Source organism: Amblyomma mixtum, chromosome 1 (genome assembly GCF_055824585.1).
Source record: "Amblyomma mixtum isolate Tamu chromosome 1, ASM5582458v1, whole genome shotgun sequence".
Taxonomy (NCBI): domain Eukaryota; kingdom Metazoa; phylum Arthropoda; class Arachnida; order Ixodida; family Ixodidae; genus Amblyomma; species Amblyomma mixtum.
In genome coordinates, this window is record NC_143012.1 from 38,161,695 (window position 1) to 38,180,318 (window position 18,624).

Consider the following 18,624-nt stretch of genomic DNA (forward strand, 5'->3'; position numbering starts at 1 on the left):
AGAATATCGTAGGCCTTATCGCATCATCTAGCGTACGTCCCCTCAGGGCCTACCTACTACAAACCGCTGCTTATTCCGTCGCCATAGGTTGCCAGGATGGCTCCTCTTTATTCCCTAAGCCAGTAAGCGAACCATGACGGACGCGTCTCGTATTGTTGTTGTTGTTTTCCTCAAGGAGTTAATGGCGCGTATCCACTGCGGTGGATTGGCCAAAACACAAGCGGAGACTGACAGATGCTGAAGAAAGTTGTTCAGATAAGGAAACAAAAAAGAATAAAGGAATGCAGATTGGGGGATTTATGCTGAATTCCAATGGCAGATCGAGACCGCTCCGTCGGATCGCGTACGGAGCGCGTCGGAGCGCGTAGCTTTTCCACCTCCCATTTTGCGATTGGAATGCGAGTGCTCCCTCGGGAGCGCGACGCCAGCGCCGCAGCGGCGAGCCGCGGAAACTAGGCACGCCACCGGAGCGGACGCCCTGCTAGCTTCGTGTTTGAGTGCGACAGGAGTTGCGCGAGGCGCGATCTCCGCGTTGACAGACGCCGTCTCGGCGAAACAAAAAGAAGGTAGCACGAAGGCCGTAATGTAAAACGAAAACCAAAGTGTATATACAGGATTGTCCACTCTCCGTGGACACGCGGATGGTCCACTCTCCGTGAGCCAGTGAGCCTGTCCCTACCGTTCACGAAAGAAGTGCCGGACGACGCGCAGGCAAGTTGCTCGCTGCTCGATTTTCCAGCCTTGCGACTGCGAGACGCAAGCCGCTGAACCAATCAGCGAGACAGTCGAGCTTTCGGCAACGACGCCGCCCGCGGACACGCCGAGCGACGAACTGCGCTGCCCCCCGGCCAACGTTTCTCCCTGGCTGCCGTAGTCGTCGCTAAGCCTAACTGTTTTTCATCGATGCCGCAGCTGAGGGCGCTTCGGAATTGGCCAGCGCTGTAGTAAAGGTGCTACTCGCGTCACCGTTTTACTGTGTTCCTTGTCTCATAATAAAATAAAGACATGATCGATTTCTGCGACGCCTCCAACAGCGGAGCTAGCGAGACAGCAGGCCAGCCGCACTGGGCATCAGAAAGAAATGTGCTTGTATCGCAGTTATCACTTCTACCAGCAACTCGGTATAGGTGAGGTGCGTTTCCGCCGTCAACGCAAAGAGTCATGGGAAAATCGTCTGCTAGCTACTTCCGGTTCCAAATTGCTCAACTGATTGCATGCATCGCCCTATTCACTGCGTAAGTTGACATCGTTTATGCGATCAATAACTCTTGGTACTAGTCACTGATCGCACTGATGCATCGAAAGAGAAGCCCGTACTACGTATCTGCATGATCTGAGCGCAGAAATGGACAATCTAGAGAGGTAAGAGCATTTTTTCATGGTTGATATATGCCGGCCGCCGTAGTCCACGTCTGTTGTGCATATGCGCTGAGGGTGATTTCGTGTGCGTTTCGACATGTTTAGCGCATAAGTCATTATACAGCCGTTTTTTGCCGCACTTTGGTAAACTGCAATCTGTGCAGCTGATTAGACGATGCTCGTATTTTCCTGACAGCGTGTAGAGCCGCCAGTGTGCTAGCAGACGACCCATATATGCCACTGCGTGCGGCGCGCGTCTCAGCACATCGCATGGTGCAGTAATAAATCGGCTTGTCGCCTTTTTGTTATTCCAGATGAAGTGCAGGTGGTATTTCATGTGAGAATACGCAGGAACACGCCGCAAAGGAGAGTAGAGGCGTTAGATTATATATGCCACGCTGTGTTGTACGGAGCTGCGTGAATAAAATGAAATGGCTTGCCCGCGTGTTGTGGAGCAGAAATATTTTATCGAGTACTTACTGCTTTCAGTGATCCGTTGGAAATACGTTGCATGAAGTCAAGGTCACCACGTTACTTACTTCAATCGCATGTGGGATTAGCCCTGCGCTGCGCAACGTACCATATTAGAGCGAAAAGAGCGGTAGCTACCAGGCTCCATTCGTCACCCTAAAATCACAACTGCGGCAGGCTACAAGGCGAACTTGAAGACTGCTCATGAGGCGAAGTTGAATTTCTCTTTCGATGCTACAGTGCAATCAGTGACTAGTACCAAGAGTTATTTATCGCATAAACGATGTCAACTTACGCGGTGAATAGGGCGATGCATGCAATCAGTTGAGCAATTTGGAACCGGAAGTAGCTAGCAGACGATTTTCCCATGACTCTTTGCGTTGACGGCGGAAACGCACCTCACCTATTGGCAAACGATCCTCAAAAATGATTCATTTTTTACATTCCTCTACTCCAGGGCTTGTTATGAACGCGAAAAAAGAATATTAGCACATTTTTATGACGCCGGCGGCAGGCATATACAGGCCGGCAGCTTCACACTCGCTGTCCATTTCAGACGAATCTTCACTGCTGGACTCTGAGCTTTCAGTGCCCGAGTCGGAACTGTCACTTCCATGAAGCAAGATTAGTGCCGCACGGCTCGAAGCAAGATCATTGCCGTCCACTGTTGACTGGAAAGTGCCCGGCTGTCCCGGCTCGCCCGGCTCACCACGTAGCGACGACAGGAACGAAGCGGCTGCTGCCGGTCGCGACAGGAAGCAGACGCGGCGGAAAACAAAACGTCATGCGAGGTTCCGGTCAAATCCGCCGATTTCGGGGGATCAAGTATCGCTGCTCCACGGAGCGATCCGGGATTTACGCCTGATCCCGATCTGCCATTGGAACATACAACTCGCGCTCCCAGTTTACAATTGGAATACGACTGATCCAAACCGAGCAGAAAAACTTGATCCCGATCTGCCATTGGGATTCAACATAAAATTAAGCACGAAGCTGAAGCTGTGAGATAGGTGATTGAAAATGGGGATGGGGCTACACGTGCAATGTGTAGAATGTTTCGAATACAGACGAATTTTGAGCATGAGTAGACAAAAGTTGGAATTCAGCAAGATTTTAGAATGCCAGCCAATTCGTATCTAAAAGGAAACATTGAATGGCGGTGAGCACATTGCTGTTGCTGTGCCTAATGGTAGAAGACCCAAGAGAAGGAAATACCCCAGCAGACAAACTTAGACCGAGCTGTCTTGACGTAATGGGGAAGCAGCGGCAGGAAAACAAAAAATGGTCGATCATTTCGGGTTCAACGTAGAGCGGCTACAAAGGGAAGAGCGCCAGACCAGATGTATGGATGTACATGTTTGAGTTGTCCAGGAAGATGAAGATGCAGCCATGCCTACTTGCCCTTGGTCTGGCTGTCCTTTCCGCTCCCTACTACTTAGCTGTGAGTGAATTACATCCACAGGTGCCCTTGTGTACAAATATCATTTCAATATATAGATATATTTATAAATTGGCGTTACAATAGCCCGCGCGTTCCGGGGAACGAAAAGGCCTCAATAACTTCACAGAAGCACAGCAGCGCTATGACATTTTAACCCGTAAAAGGAAGACATGCATGTAGCCACACTTCTGCAATTCTTCTGCGTGTTCATACTTTACTTTCGTTTATTTTTTGTCCATATTCTGATTAGAAGTTATGCCGGCCACAAATCTCGCCATAGTGGCGTTCCTATCAACGTGGGCAACCTTGGTTGCTTCAGTGCCAGTGGAGAACGGAGATACAAAAGGCAAGCTACTGTTTTGTTTTCTTTTTCACTTTACTAAATTTACGAACTTAGTTATGCTGATGATCCTTTTTCTCCATGGCTATGCTGTGGTTGGAGGATCAGCCATGTAATTCCATGCTTCTCTCAGGAACGACGATTTTTATCGCACGTCTAACTTAGTGCATTTCAGCAGAGCTCAGAAAAAGGCATATTCCATGAGCCCTCGAAACTTGTATACGTCCACATATGTCCTTTGACAACCGAACATATAGAGCTATTTCTGTCACCAACTCCAGCTGTGAGTGTTTTTGTAAGAGGCCGAAATTTTTTGCAGTGAAACTTGTATGAAAGCCTTTCTCTTGAGTTTACTGCATCCGCTGAGTGCGTCATCAGTTGTTCGTCGTCCGTTTTCGCTCCAACAAACAGCCTTTTCGTTATACAAATGGATCTTATGTGGTCACGTGGGGCTAGGAATGAGCGCATAATAGGTGCAAGAGAGGGGAGGAGGGGAGCTGGTATAGACTAGCACGGCTGTCGCCAATTTTCTTCGTGGAATGGAGCGTGAACTGTTTTCGACCTTTATACAAAACACGCGTACTGATAGCACCAGACGCTCCTGCAAGCTACCATAGGGCTGCAGAGTCGAGAGCGCAGAATAGCATCTTCAGTTTTTTCAGATGTCCGCATACTCCGCAACGAACGCTGTGTGTGCGTAAAAGCATTGTGACTGAATGCTGTTACGGGAACAACCCCGCCAGAGCAGTTGGAAACCGCTCTCGTCTACAGGAAAATATGCAAAAGTAACATAAGAACGCCTGAGACACAGTTAGCGGTGTTCTACCGTGACATAGTCTCGTTTAGAAAAGTGCACTTGCTCATCAGCGCAGCTCAAACACATCCTCTTTCTTTCCAACGCCGACTGACGTCATAAGGGATGAAGTGTCATATAGGTCGGCGGTGTAACTTAGTGGCGGCTGTCATGGCGTAGGCTTAAATTTTGTTCAACTTATTGAAAGGGCGTAGCTTCGTCTTCATTCACCCCGAATTTCCATAAAAGGTCGGACACAATAAAGGAATAGAAGTAATCGACTATGAGTCTCTTCGATCACTGTAGCAGGCGTGCATAGTTGCAAGGCGGTATTTAAAAAAAAATCGTCGTGCGTTCCTCCAACTGGGACTGAAGTATTATTGATATGAAGCTGTAGCCTCCACCATCCCCTTCCCATACATTAAAAAAAAAACATTTAACTGCCATATTCGAAATAATGTTGGTAAATATTGACAGTTCGTTTCAATTTATTATACCTGATCGGAAGCTTCCTTTCTTACATCTCTTTCTAGGTCACTACAGAGTGTGTGAGACCGAGGTGTGCCAGCAGCGAGGTAAAGTATTCTAGGCTATTTTTTTATTTATCACGTTACTGCTACATTTAGATGAGCACTGCTCTTAATGGGGCACTGAACACCACTCCATCCAGTATTTCTTCTACGTAAAATTTCATGGCTCTTTCCGCTCATGTTTCTCCAGCGGCAAAATACGCCTATATGCTAAAAAAAACCTGGGGTCAAAAATTGTGTTCCGTTGCTCGCAACAAACTCCGGGCGTCGAGGTCAAAATGGACCTCTTGATCCCAGTTTTGACATGATGCCTCACGGACCAGCACAGAAACAAAAACTCACTGTTTTGCAGTACCGCAATTCACTTTCGAAATCAAAAGATGATGGCGACCACCGTATTTCATCTTGTGATCTTTTCTAGTACATAAACGCTCCGTTTTGAGTATAATGCAGCTCCTTATGTTAGAACATGTTAATCTACCGATGCAAGGCAAGTTCAGATTTCCTTCAGGGCCCCTTTAACGTCTGGTTTCGCAGCTCATAGATAAGCTTCTCGCATTAATATACAGAATTGCGCTAATAGATACCTGTGAATGCCGCTCTGAATGATTAGAATTGATGGGCGTCTTAACAGTGCAAGGACACCGTAGGATGAGACTAAAGCCGGAACTATTAAGGCGAAAGACTTTAATGGCTCATTCGCCCGTCCGTCCGTCCGGCGTCCCATCCAGCGCCTGGGGTGAGTCAACGTCGAGCGCAGCTGCCAAAAGGTGACGTCATCTTGGTCGACAGGGGGTGCTGTCGGCGCGGCTGTGTCGAGCGCTGCTCCGTCGTCAGTCGGTGTGCGGCAGCTAGTGGAGGAGGATGGCTCCCAAGCGGTGCAGGGATTCCGCGCCAGGTCGTACGGCTCAGCAGAGGAACGGCCACGTCTCAGTCGTAAAAGACATAGGCAGTCACTGGCAGTCGAAGTAACGCGACAAAGGCTTTCGCCTAGCGCACTTTAGGCTGGCAAAGTGCCCCCATGGTTTTGTTCATTCAATCTCACTTCATTTCGTTTATTCATTCGGGCTAACGCCATGGTCCAGTCGCCATTAAATGCATTGAAAAGGCTCCGGTTAATTTGCACCCCACATAATACCTTTCGGTGCCGTTCCAGTTATCGAGAGCTGTGTCTTACTTCTGCTTCACCTTGATGTCAAAAAGTACATTCCACGAATACGTGTGTTCTGAAATCCCAGAATCACGGAGAAACAGTGTCCACAATCTTATTTTTTTTTTGCATCCTGTTTTCGGCTGTATACGCGAAAGTGTGCCGGGGAAAAACATTGATAGAAGATGAGGGATCAGAAGAGGGAACACAACACGACGTCGTGTTACGTCCATGCATCTCATGCGTCCTCCTTTCTCACCGTTGGTCTTATGAACCAACCAGCCCCACCTTTTAACTTGTTGAAAAGCAATCCTACGGGTTCCCTGGGGCGATTTCTGCTCAGACATCCAAATCGAGGCCGCTTTTGACAACTAACATCCACGAGAAAAGTGCTAAAGGTTGGCTGTGTAAATGCTGAGGTTATAAAACATCGAAATCATGGTCGAGAGCATTGAAAGAAACAAGTATTGTGTGCGCCTTAAGTCATTTTGTTTTTGTTTCAGCCTCGAAAAACATGAGAACGCAATGCGCCACCATATGCCAAATATGCAACGTACATTCGGTGGAAGTAGTCGACTGTCTAGGCTGTGTTTGTTTGCGCCCTAGCTTGGAGCTAAACAACTAAAAGACACGGCGCGTAGGTATTTTGCGTATCACGCTGCAGTTGGTGCTTCCCTTCAGTGCCCCGTTAAGAGCCTACTAAATAATCTCTTACAGTAAGAAGCACCATGCCCTCGTTTACTAAAGCGAAGAATTCTGTTTTGTGCTCACTTTCTTCATCTCTCTTCCTTCGCTCGGATGTCATCGCCTCTGTGAACTGCAGTATTTTTTTTTTTTGACGCTAGTGTGTTTCTCAAGTCCAGTAGCACTTGAGAGCTGATACGACTTACCCAAACGGGATAACCTGTCCAAGAAGCTTAGTTTCTTACTGCAGCCGTCCGATGCATATTCATTAACTCTGTAGCAGCGGATATAGTGATGTGAAGGGAATGTAAATGCATAGCAACTGCACAAAATCTTGCCTACATCGACCCGTGTTTTCAGCATATCTCATAATGTGCATATAAAACCTGCGCTGTTGTCTCAGCTATTACAACACCACATGGTTCGTTAAAAGCGAGTGAAATCAAACGCCGATTTCTTACATTCCAGTTTTTCAGAACGAGCCGTAACGACTGCATATATTCAGTCCGTATGCGCTTAAGACGAAACCAGAGCGTTGAGGAAAGTTTTAGGTGAAGCGTACTCCGTTAAGAACAGGAAATAGAAAAAATAGGTGTTTTTGTAGCGATAGCCACACTACGCCAGCCGCTTCGCGAGGTCAGCGTGGCTGCGCGCTGAGCCTTAGTATAGTGCCTAGAATATTACTGCCAGTATATTTTCGGCACTAAAGCCGTGGCACCACCGCTCTGCCAGCTGTGCGCATGCGCGGAGTGACGTCATAGCACGCCCCTGGTGTGCGCCCCTCGCCGCTTAGCTGACGGCGGAGCAGCTCGCCTCGTGAGTTATGCGCATGCGCGGAGTGACCACAGAGTGCACAGCTGGTGTGCGCGCCGCGCGCCTACATTACGCGAGCATTTCGAGCCTTCAGCGTGGCAGCGCCGTGGCCACGGTTGCGGCGCCATGGCTGGTCACGTGGTTGTTCCCGTGGTGCGGACCAGCTGCCGGCGGCGCCGCGCGCCGGCGGTACCTTGTGGAGGAGGAGTGGATAGGGGTGAGTGGGGTTGAGAGTGAATCCACGTCCAGGGACGAAGATGAAGAAGGACGCCCAGCGAAACGGAGCGGCGAAAGACTGACTTTGCGATTCGACTGAGCGAGTTCCACTCGGCCAGCTGTAGCTGTCGCGTCACTCCAAGTTTAACCAAAGCTAAACCACAGCCATTTTTTATTGATTGATTGATTGATGGATTGATTGATTGATTGATTGATTCCAGCCAAGCTTATCAGCGAGTCCATGGATGTATGCGTTGACCCGTGCGAGAATTTCTACTTGTACGCTTGCGGCGGTTGGATAAAAAGGCACAATATATCAGAGAGCAAGTCTGTGACTGGTACTTTCGAAATCCAGAATGATCAACTGCAGGAGACGCTTAAAAGTAAGACACGTCATATCCGCTTCTTTACATGCGAGCACGCCTTGTTTTTCAAGCAAAACTTAAGCTTCTTGTGCACCTGCGACGATTGACATTGGAACAAACGAAACAAAAGTGCTTTGAGCTTTTGCTTCCGTTTTTTTCCCCTCACTTCGGACCTCAGAACGACGTGTAAAACTACAGGGTGTTCAAAGTTAGACTTTACTGATTTTTAAAAAAAATTCGAAACGCCGTACGCTAATGCCGGTTTTGTTCCTTGGTAATGCGGCCAGGCGGACACAAATTGGGGTAATAATTGTCCGCATAAATTCAGTAAATAGCTAAAAATCATTAATTAACTTTTTATTCCCTGAAGTTAGCGTGCATATTTATATTGAGAACTTGGAGGCATTTGCTTTTCAGGGCTATTCCATTGTCCGCATAAATTCAGTAATTAGCTAAAAATTATTAATTAACTTTTTTTATAGCCTGAAGATAGCGTGCATATTTATATTGAGAACTGGGAGGCATTTGCTTTTCAGGACTATTAAATTTTGTACAATTTTAGTAACACGCCTGGGCCCTGAGATACGCATGTCTAAAATTCGCGCAGACACGGCGAAATCGGCGCCGCTAAGCTAGTAAGGCTAACGTTTTAAAAATGAAAAATCCTGGGTGTGGCCTCAATGGCGATCGCCAGCTTGTTTCTTATCACATGCGTGCCCACTAGCTTGCCCCAACTGCCCGTTATGTATGTGGTGCCATTATAACCTTCCGCAGCCTAGGCAAGGGCTTTATATCTTGTCCATTCGTCTGATAACATGGCGTCACTCTTTTTGCACCACCTGTTCAGGCATACTGGAAAACATGACCCTGGTTTACGAAGGCCAGAACATTACAGACAAGGCTGCTGCTGCTTACAACGCCTGCATGGGTACGTGAGCTTTCCATAATGTCAAACAAACCAAGCAAGACATTTTTTTTTGCCGAGTGCGCTGTTAAGCTAATTGGTCAATTATTGCTGCAGAAAAAAAGAAGATGAGCGCCACTAAAGACGAGGACGAAGAAAAAATGGGGGACGAATAGGACGGGCAATCGATCCTAATGGTCTCTTTCTTTGCGGTCTGGCTTTTCTCTTTTCCCAATAATTTTCTTAGTTTAATTTTCTTTTAACAGTTATTTGCGTATCTTAACTCCGGCGACTTTTCCTGTCAGTAAAGAAACGAATAGGACATTGTTACGCAAAAGAGCATTAAGTGGTCCACTTAGCCGCGGATGGTGTGAGGGAATATTTCTGCCACCTAGCGGCTACTGAAAAACAAGGAGGAGAGACATCATCATTAGCCGAGTTCAGTATACTTCAGGGTAAAGGACTCAAAGCGACTTTCAATTACTCCAATGTATCCCCTACATTGACAACGTTATTAAATTTTCCTTTGATCTCCCTACAGCCAATTCTAGGCCGCCATCGATAACGTTTGTAAATCCGCAGTATGCAAATACAGTGCCCAGAATGACAGTAGGCACGACTAAAAGACCAGTTGTTTTTCATTCAGGGTACGGGCGCAGCCACGAGATCACAAACAGAAAATTTGTTTACTCAAATTATTGATTTATTGTGTGTTGTCGAATATGGACATTCGTTTCAGCGGCATTCATTACCAGCTATTCGAAAACAAGTCCTTCTAGTTGCTTGGCTGCTATGATGTGGTGCGCACGGCTTTGAATATTCAAAAATAGGGCACTGACATCATCAGTTACGTCAGTGCGCTGTCCATGACGTCAGAATGGCTATCGCCGTGCTTGTCTGTGCTTGACCTAACCGACCTCGGACTGTTTTCGCCGTGGCTCTCATTGTTCCAGTTCGTTTCATTAAACAATTGCAATTAACAATTACAAACTTTAACATTTAGAATTTATTTGTTCATTGACTTACTATCGAGATAAACACTGGCACGAGAGTCAACATCTTTCGTTTGAACTGGCCAAGTGTTGTTAGCGTTTGTGAAGGTGCATTTGCAAAACGAAGCTAAAGAAAGAAGAAGCATCATAAAAGGTATGAGAGCTGGAACCACTCGAGGACCTTGCTGCTGGGATTAGTTTTTCTTCCCTGCCGTTTCTTATCTCGTTATCGTTGGTTGAGCGAAAACTGACGCCAACCATTATTTTAATTTTGCCCAACGTTTCGGGGCCAATTCTGTCCCTTCTGCAGGGGTTACTAAAGTGTGCCAGCAGTAGCACGTAACGCAGTCCACTTGGGCAACATTAAAATATTGGTTGCGGTCACTTTTCTCTCAACTATTTCAAGAACCCAACCAGACGGACTTCCGTCGAAGATATCCTCGTTCAAATCTTTATCTCGTTATCGTTTCATGTTCTTGCAGCTACACGTCGCCACCAGTACTTTCCCATCGTCGCTCGATCGTTTCAGGTTAACTTGTCCAGGACTGTATACGGAGCGCGTATCTATTAATGCATCCGTGTGTACGTGTGTGCATGCACTTTTTTTTTCAGCTGTTCCAGAGTCAAGAGACCAGCCCAATGTGATGAGGGAAATAATGAACCTTTCTGGCCTCGCTCACTGGCCGCTAACCGACGACACCAAGATAATGTTCGAAAATTGCACCGAAGTGCTGAACCAGACAGGAATCTTCACCGTGCTTTCCCTTCAGGTTGGCAGAGATATCAAGAACCTCAGTTCTAACATCATTGGGGTAAGCAGCCTGCCTCAAGAATTGAGGTCAGCATATAAAAGCTATTTTTATTTTTCTTCTCTTTCCTGAAAGAAACGGACTCGCGAAGAAAACTTCATGCGGTCGTCTATGGTTGCGGGTCGAATTTAAAAGCCGACAACTTATGCAAAGGTCGCAGTTTTTCCAAATGTGCGTAAATGGAAACCAGCATTGACATGCAAGATACCTCTGAGGGGGAGCGTGGCAGTCATCTTGCCTTTCATAGCAAACTTAATACGCAGTCAACTGCACTTCGAAATATATTCTACTTTAATTTCTAGAATATCCACGATTTTCTGACACAACATTGACATGACTCAACCGGCAGCAAAGCCGTTTTCCTACACTTAACCGAAAGAAGAAAAAGGGAGTAAAATTGTCCTCCAGGAACACCCTTTAAAAAAAGGTGTGAAGTACAGCTTATTTCCTTTTTACTCTCATATAGGTGTATTCATGTTTATATTGTAGCTGTGTCTTCAGCTACACCTAGTCTCCAGCCTTTTCCTCATAGTTGCAAACCTTCTAACCTCGACAGTTCAGAAAGAAAAAACTCACTGGGACACCTAATTACATTCATCATCATCATCAGCCTGACTACACCCACTGCGGGGCTAAGGCCTCTTCCATGTCTCCCCAATTAACCCTGCCCTTCGCCAGTTGCGGCCGCTGTATTCCCGCAAATTTCTTAATCTCATCCACCCACCTAACTTTCTGGCGCCCCCTGCTGCGCTTGCCTTCTCTTGGAATCCGCTGCGTTACCTTTAAGGACCTGCGGTTTTCTTGCTTTCGCGTTACATGCCCTGCCCAAGCTCATTTCATCCTCTTGATTTCTACTAGGATGTCATTAACCTGCGTTTGTTCCCTCACACACTCTGCCATCTTCCGGTCTCTTGATGTTACACCTATCAATTTTCTGTCCATAGCTCGCTGCATTGACCTTAGCTTAAGCTGAACCCTTTTCGTTAGTCTCCATGTTTATCCTTCATAGGTGAGTAGCGGTAAGATATAGGTGTTGCTCATTTTTCTCTTGAGGAATATTGGTAAATTGTCATTCATGATCTGAGAGACCCTGTTAACGTCATGCGTTGGCATGCGATGATATTAGAAGTTTTTGATGCTGATAGAAGTTGTTGATAGAGGTGATCAGAAGTTGTTTTGTGCCATTCTTTCAAGGCTGTGTGTTGCGGTCCCCTATGCGTGTACCTTCACACAATTAGACATTACTTTGGGTCGTCTAGCTTGTTGTTAGATGCTCCCTCGAAAATGTGTAGAGGTAACCACACGGACGACATCAAGATACATCGAAACGTATAGTTGTATTTCCTGGTCTCGTGCCGTCGATTCAGGTATTTTGACGCAACTTCCGGTCCTGAGAATTATGTGACCAATGACGCATTTTATCCTCGATCGGGTTTCTATTGCTAAATACATGTTTAAAAAAAAAAAACGAAGCAATTCCCGGCTGATTCCACTTTTCACTGCACACTAACTAACGTGTGATTGCTCTCTTTTTAGCTCGATCAGATAGGGTTCAGCAGAGTGGGCAGATACGAGCTGACACATCCAGAAGAAGAAGGCAACAAGAACATAATTGATGCCTACAAGAAACTCATCCAAAGTGCCCTGAAGTTTATGGAACCAAACCTCACTGAAGAACAGCTAAGGAATATTTCTGACACGCTCGTGGACTTCGAAGGACAGTTGGCCAATGTGAGAACCGAATGCCCTTGTTCTTGTTCACGATAACACGAGCACACCTTCGTAACTGTGCACTTTAACAAATTTATTTACGTAGTGAGTCAGTCAGCCTGTTAGTTGATTAGCTGTGGTTTAAGGCTGGTTAGTTAGCTTTATTCAATTAGTATTCCTTTTAAACGTAGGCAGTTCGTGCGACATTTGCGTGTTCATCGGCATATCTGAGCATGCCAGTTCATTTTTGAAGGCGGCACACCAGTACCCTTCCTGCAGTCTTTTTTACCTTCAAACGATGCAAGGATATTCTGAAATAGCTTAGCGGTAGCAATGCAAATGTAGTCAGTCCAAATTCTTTCGTTTAAACGCTCTAGCGACTACTTCTGTTCTGATGCATGTCTTTGAAGCCAACACTTTTGGACCCTGAAATTACATGCTGTGAAGGATGCGGCCCTCTTGCTAACCCAGGCGCATTTCATTCCGCATCTCTCTGTCCAAGACACGAAGTACAAAGAACTGCCGCAAGCAGTCAGAAATGCGCATTCCATGAATTAGAAATGAATTTTACGGAAAACACGGCAGACACGTCTGTTGATAGTAATATAAACTAACATTGACATATGTGAGAGAGGAAACCGTCACGTAACACTTTGCGCATGCTCCTTCGTCATCGCCAAAGTTACATTGCGTTCTGCGCATATGCCCCACCCTGGGGACATTTAATTTGGTATACGGCAAATATAGTACCATTCCCAAGAAATCTCCAGAGTAATATTGCTGACGCCTATAGGCATCGAGAATAAATGTATTTGTAACAAGATTTCACACAATCTGTTTCCAGCTGACGGATCCTCCCGAAGAAAGGCGAGACCTCTCGGAAATTTACGTCAGAACTACCATCGGGGACCTCCAGGAGAATTTCACTAACGTGAGCAATTATGTGACACAGCAGTCGATGGTTATGCTGAGAGGGGCAGTTTCCACACTCTAAACAGGAATAAACCAAATAGTCCTATAACGCACTCTGTTTTAGCGGTAGGGTATGGTGGCCAAGTTCCAGAGTAGATATCGATCACTAAATATACGGAATGCTTACTCTCTGCAACGAAGGGTTCATTCCACCTCCAGAGCACAGTAACTTGATGCCGTTAGCAATGGGGGGAAGCTGTTAAACGCGGCAGCGGGGGTCCTGAGGTAAGCAAACAGAGGAGGTTGAAATCTCGGTTAAAATCTTCATAACTTTTCGAACTTCGATTGTTTTGAAGAGGGAATTTGTTTCTGTTGTCAATCGGAAGCATTTATCGTAAAGACAAACACTGACGATAAAACATAACCACTTTAGATAAACACTTAACACCCTGTATGCAGCGGCAATGCGGTGTTGGTAGGAATTTTACTGAAGAAACGCCCGCTACCAGGCATCCAGCAACGTACACGATTCCGTCAGGAGCACACTTTTCTCTTCTTTTGTGTGTGAACTTGTGGCCACAAAGGAGCGCGGTGGTAGTTTCAGGGACTCATACTTGGCAGTCATCGTACTTGGCAGTCATCATACTTGGCAGTCATCATACTTGGCTGTCAATGTGCGTCGCTATTAGCTGTTCTCCATTTGATTATGACAGAGGACATTATGTAGGTACGCAGCATGCCTCATCGCGTTCAGTTCCGAATGTAATAGAACTGCGCGTTCCAGATCGCGACCTTTCCCGAACGAACAACTCGCGCCTCGCAAGGGTATTCCAATGACCAAGTCGTAAAAGTGGCCAACAGAGACATCTCTTGAGAACTGAGAATTCAAAGCTCGCGTACTGCACATGCTTGTTCTCAGCTGTGCAATCAGTTTCGTGTTCATCTCATTTCATAGAAAACTAGCCTCCACTGCACAGTGGGCATATAAAGCGCTGCAACCTCCCGCTTAAGCACGCCTGCCACGAAAACTTACGCAGCATGCAAAGGCGCTTTCTTCCCACCAGTGCGTTGCCTGTGGCGGCTGAAATGTTAAGAATTCCCAGTTTATTTTCATTATTTCTACAGGTGCCACTTCTAAGTTTACTCAGGAAAGAATTTTCGGAATCAAATATCACTCTAAATGAGAACGAGACACTTGAATTGTACGGACTGAACTACTACGGCAGACTAAATGATTTTCTTGAAAGTGCCGACTCGTAAGTAGAAAAAAAATTGATATTTTTACAATATTAAAACCGCGACATTATTTCTTCCCTCCACATGTTGACTAAAATTGAAACAAGACTATAACGTTGAGGACCTTCAGGACTATTTCATAACATTGAGAGAGCATTCGAAACAATTTTTATCACTGAAAAAAAATGTGTGGTCCTAAAAACTTAATCCATGTGTAACTCCCCTTGGGTACGACTCAGAAGACACATAATTGCTGACCACTGTTTATCTGGCGGTGAAGTTTATCGTTCGGACCATCATGTAGTCGCGCCCTGTCGATTTTAAAGAATTGGTCATCCGCGTCACTTGTGGATGCTGCAGTGGTGTCTTGTTCACAGTGGCGTCTCAAGGCATCGCTAAGCAGCGCCGTGACCTGGCATGTAAGTGGTCTACAACATAAAACTCCTAAAATGGGTGGTCTTCTTAACTGTGCTCCACACTTTTAACTCCGTCTCACTGACTCTCTTCCTAAGGAAACAGATTGAAATAAACATCAAATTACCTCTCAAAACGTGACGTGCACATGCTTTGGTCATCCCGCCAAAAAACTCCGTCCCAAAAAAATATTCTCCCCCACCCCATTTTTTTCCCACTGCTCTGGCTTTTACAAATATAAGACTACAATCTTAAGAAAGAGGAGTAAAGCTGGGTAAGCTGTCCTCTTGTGCCTTCCCTTAAGAGAGTGTGCTAGAGGACAGCTTAATCCCTTTGTACTCCCGTATAGGCGTATTCGTGTTGAAGAGTGTATGCAAACAAAAACGAAACAGAAGCCCAGTCGTACACTCGTGGCTTTCACTGTGTACAAACAGAAGAGACAGACGTACAGAACGGCTGCTGACGTGACCTATCTGCACTGTTTGAAGCCTCGAAGAAGTTGATATGTTGGTTTCGAACTGCTAGGTAGCCATTTCGGCAGCTTCCACTTTTAACTAGAACAACAGTCTGGTTTGCTATTATGTACTAGAGGAGAGAGAAGTGAAGATATAAACGAGAGAGGGAAAATGAGCGGTTAAAAATGAAGGAGTACAGCTATTACATTCTGTATTCACATGAATACAAGTATGTGCAACATGCTTGATGAAGTTGCATACAATGCCGTTCATAATATGAATTCAGAGGGCACTTCAGGCTGCTTAGGTGTCATGAAGACGAAATTAATAGTGTCATCGTGAGCGTTCGACCACAATGCAGGTTGCGCACTGAGAATTGAAACGAAGACGCACCTCCGCACGCTGATTTCTCAAACGTTGATGGTTTGATCTTTTGGGGTTTAACGTTCCAAAGCGACTCAGGCTATGAGGGGCGCCGTAGTGAAGGGCTCCGGATGATTTCAACCAGCTGGGGTTCTTTAACGTGCACTGACATCGCACAGTACACGGGCCTCTAGAATTTCGCCTGCATCGAAATTCAGCCGCGACGGCCGGCATCGAACTCGCGTCTCCACAGAGGTCCGAGCGAAACACTCGGACACTCGGTTCGAATATCTATCTCGACCTTCACATCACTTCACATCACTTCACTTCACTTCACTTCACTTCACTTCACTTCACTTCACTTCACTTTATTTTCCTTAAAGACCCTTTTCCAGGGTTTACATAAGGGGTGGGGTTTATTAAATGCAGGAATCAACAGTGCTTGAAAATGATGCTGAACATGTTATGGCAATAATATTATGTGGAAGGCCGTTCCAGTCAGCTGCTGCACGAGAAAAAAATGAGTTGGCAAAAATAGTGGTACGGGCACGTGGACGCAAAACTTGAAGAGAATGACCGATGTGATGGGACCTGCGTTGTGGAGGTGCGCAAATGTGTGGTTCGTGTTTTAGTGGTGAATAAAAGAACTTGTGAAACAGGACAAGACTGGCTGTGCGACGGCGACTAGAAAGATTAGCTAGACCTGACTGCGATTTGAGGGATGATATGCTCGCGTCGTACGAGTATGAGGAGTGAATGAATCTGATAGCCCTGTTTTGAACACCTTCAAAAGCGTGTGTTAAATATTCTTGATGAGGGCTCCAGATCGGTGATGCGTATTCAAGTTTAGTTCTAACGAATGAGATATACGCTTGTGCCTAGCCTCAAACCTAAGAGATTATACTATACGCAACGATAAATCGCATGACACCAGCTCCAACGGTGTACGACTAATGGTTGCGTCACAATTTAAATACGAAAATGAGTTTTTGAGGAAAGAAAAGGCGCAGTAACTTTCTCACATCTCGGTGGACACCTCAAGAGCGCCTTAAGAGGTAGTCTGGGAGAGAGAGAGAGAGAGAGAGAGAGAGAGAGAGAGAGAAAACTTTATTTAAAAAGGAATTCGGGGCACGCCCCAGGGTCCCCGCACGACCCCACTTCACTCAAGTGTTTATGTTCCTGAGGTCCATAACACTGGCAGCACGGCCGGTGGCGATGGTCTGCACGGCCAGGTCCTCCGAGTGCAGCAGGGTCTCCCAGTCCTCCCAGGTCTTGAGGTTCTCTAGGTCCCGCGGGGGAGGGTCCGCCGGGCAGAGGGAAAGGATGTGGAGGGAAGAAGCGAAGGGTTCAGGGCATAGGGCGCAAGCAGGAGTGGGGAAGGAAGGATGATAGTGGGTTAGGGTAAGGGGCGAGGGGAGAGTATGTGTTTGTAATCTGCGCCAGAGTGTTGCGTGTCTGTTATCTAGGGAGGGGTGGGGCGGGGGGTAGAGCTGGCGAGAGGCTCTGTATGCCTGGGTCAGCTCACTGAATGAGTGCATGCGATCCTTCGTGAATCCCCGATCCGAGGCCACCTGAGCCCGGTTTAAAGAACCTCGGGCTAAAAGGTTGGCGGCCTCGTTTCCGGGATTCCCGGAGTGCGCAGGCACCCATATCAGCTCCACTTGGCGGGGCGGGGGTGCATCGGGCGAGTCCAGTATGCCAAAAGCAGGGACATGAACTCGGCCTCGAGCAAAATTTAGAATCGCAGTTTTAGAGTCAGTTAAAATATACCGGGCATCCGTGCGGGTTATAGCAAGTGCAATGGCGGCTTCCTCTGCAGCCTCTGGGGACGTATCTGGAGGGAGAGGTAGTGTGAGGAGGGTGGATGAAGAAGAGTCCACCGCAGCTGCTGTCGCTTCATCACCCGTGCAGGCAGCGTCCACCCATACGGCGTCCGGCTGGGGGCCGTACGCTCGATGGAGTGCCTTCGCACGGGCTCTGCGGCGCTGCTCATGGTGGGACGGGTGCATATTCCTCGGGAGCGGCCTGATGAGAAGCTCTCGGTGAAGGGATCGTGGGATGGCGAGAAGGGTTGGGTCGTTGGCAGGTATTTTGATTCCGAGGGAGTCCAGGATATACCGACCTGTGGAAGTTTTTGTGAGCCTGATGTATTGGGCCTGTCGGTGGGCCTCCACCAGTTCCCCGATCGTGTTGTGGAGGCCCAGGCCTAGTAATCTGTCTGTGGGTGTGTTGAGGGGAAGATGAAGTGCTACCTTGAATGCCTTGCGAATCAAAGCATCCAAAGCGTTTATGTCATGTTTGGATAGTTGTAAGTATGGGGTAGTGTACAGTACACGGCTGAGGACAAAGGCATGAATGAGGCGACATAGGTCGCGCTCCTTCATGCCTCTATGATGTCCCGAAACCCTGCGGATGAGGTGCGATATCGCGCCTGCAACCTGCTTGAGTTTCTTGAGGGTAGTGGTGTTTTTGCCATCGTTCTGGATGTGCAAGCCCAATACACGGAGGGTACCAACCTCAGGTACCGGGTAACCATTCAATTCAATGGCAATGGGGGAGCGGGGACAGCGGTGGTTCTTAGGCCGGATGAGGAGCAGTTCGGACTTCTCGGGGGAGCAAGACAGTCCGATGGTCCGTGCGTAATTTTGGGTGAGGGTGGCTGCTTCC

At 47.0% G+C, this 18,624-nt stretch overlaps 1 protein-coding gene across 3 annotated transcripts in view; it reads left to right on the plus strand.

Moving 5' to 3' along the window:
- LOC149366063 (membrane metallo-endopeptidase-like 1) overlaps positions 1 to 18,624 on the plus strand; it is a 125,689-nt gene that overhangs the window by 47,660 nt on the left and 59,405 nt on the right. The window contains exons 2-9 of one of the 3 annotated variants that reach the window (XM_089548147.1): positions 3,522 to 3,617; positions 4,938 to 4,979; positions 8,019 to 8,180; positions 9,010 to 9,090; positions 10,671 to 10,870; positions 12,404 to 12,598; positions 13,422 to 13,508; positions 14,615 to 14,745. In XM_089548147.1, the coding sequence (XP_089404273.1) occupies positions 3,527 to 3,617; positions 4,938 to 4,979; positions 8,019 to 8,180; positions 9,010 to 9,090; positions 10,671 to 10,870; positions 12,404 to 12,598; positions 13,422 to 13,508; positions 14,615 to 14,745 (989 nt within the window). In that variant the 5' untranslated portion in view covers positions 3,522 to 3,526. Of the gene's footprint in view, positions 1 to 3,521; positions 3,618 to 4,937; positions 4,980 to 8,018; positions 8,181 to 9,009; positions 9,091 to 10,670; positions 10,871 to 12,403; positions 12,599 to 13,421; positions 13,509 to 14,614; positions 14,746 to 18,624 lie in introns of those variants that run through there. The other 2 variants (XM_089548157.1, XM_089548165.1) reach the window with 2 other exon arrangements.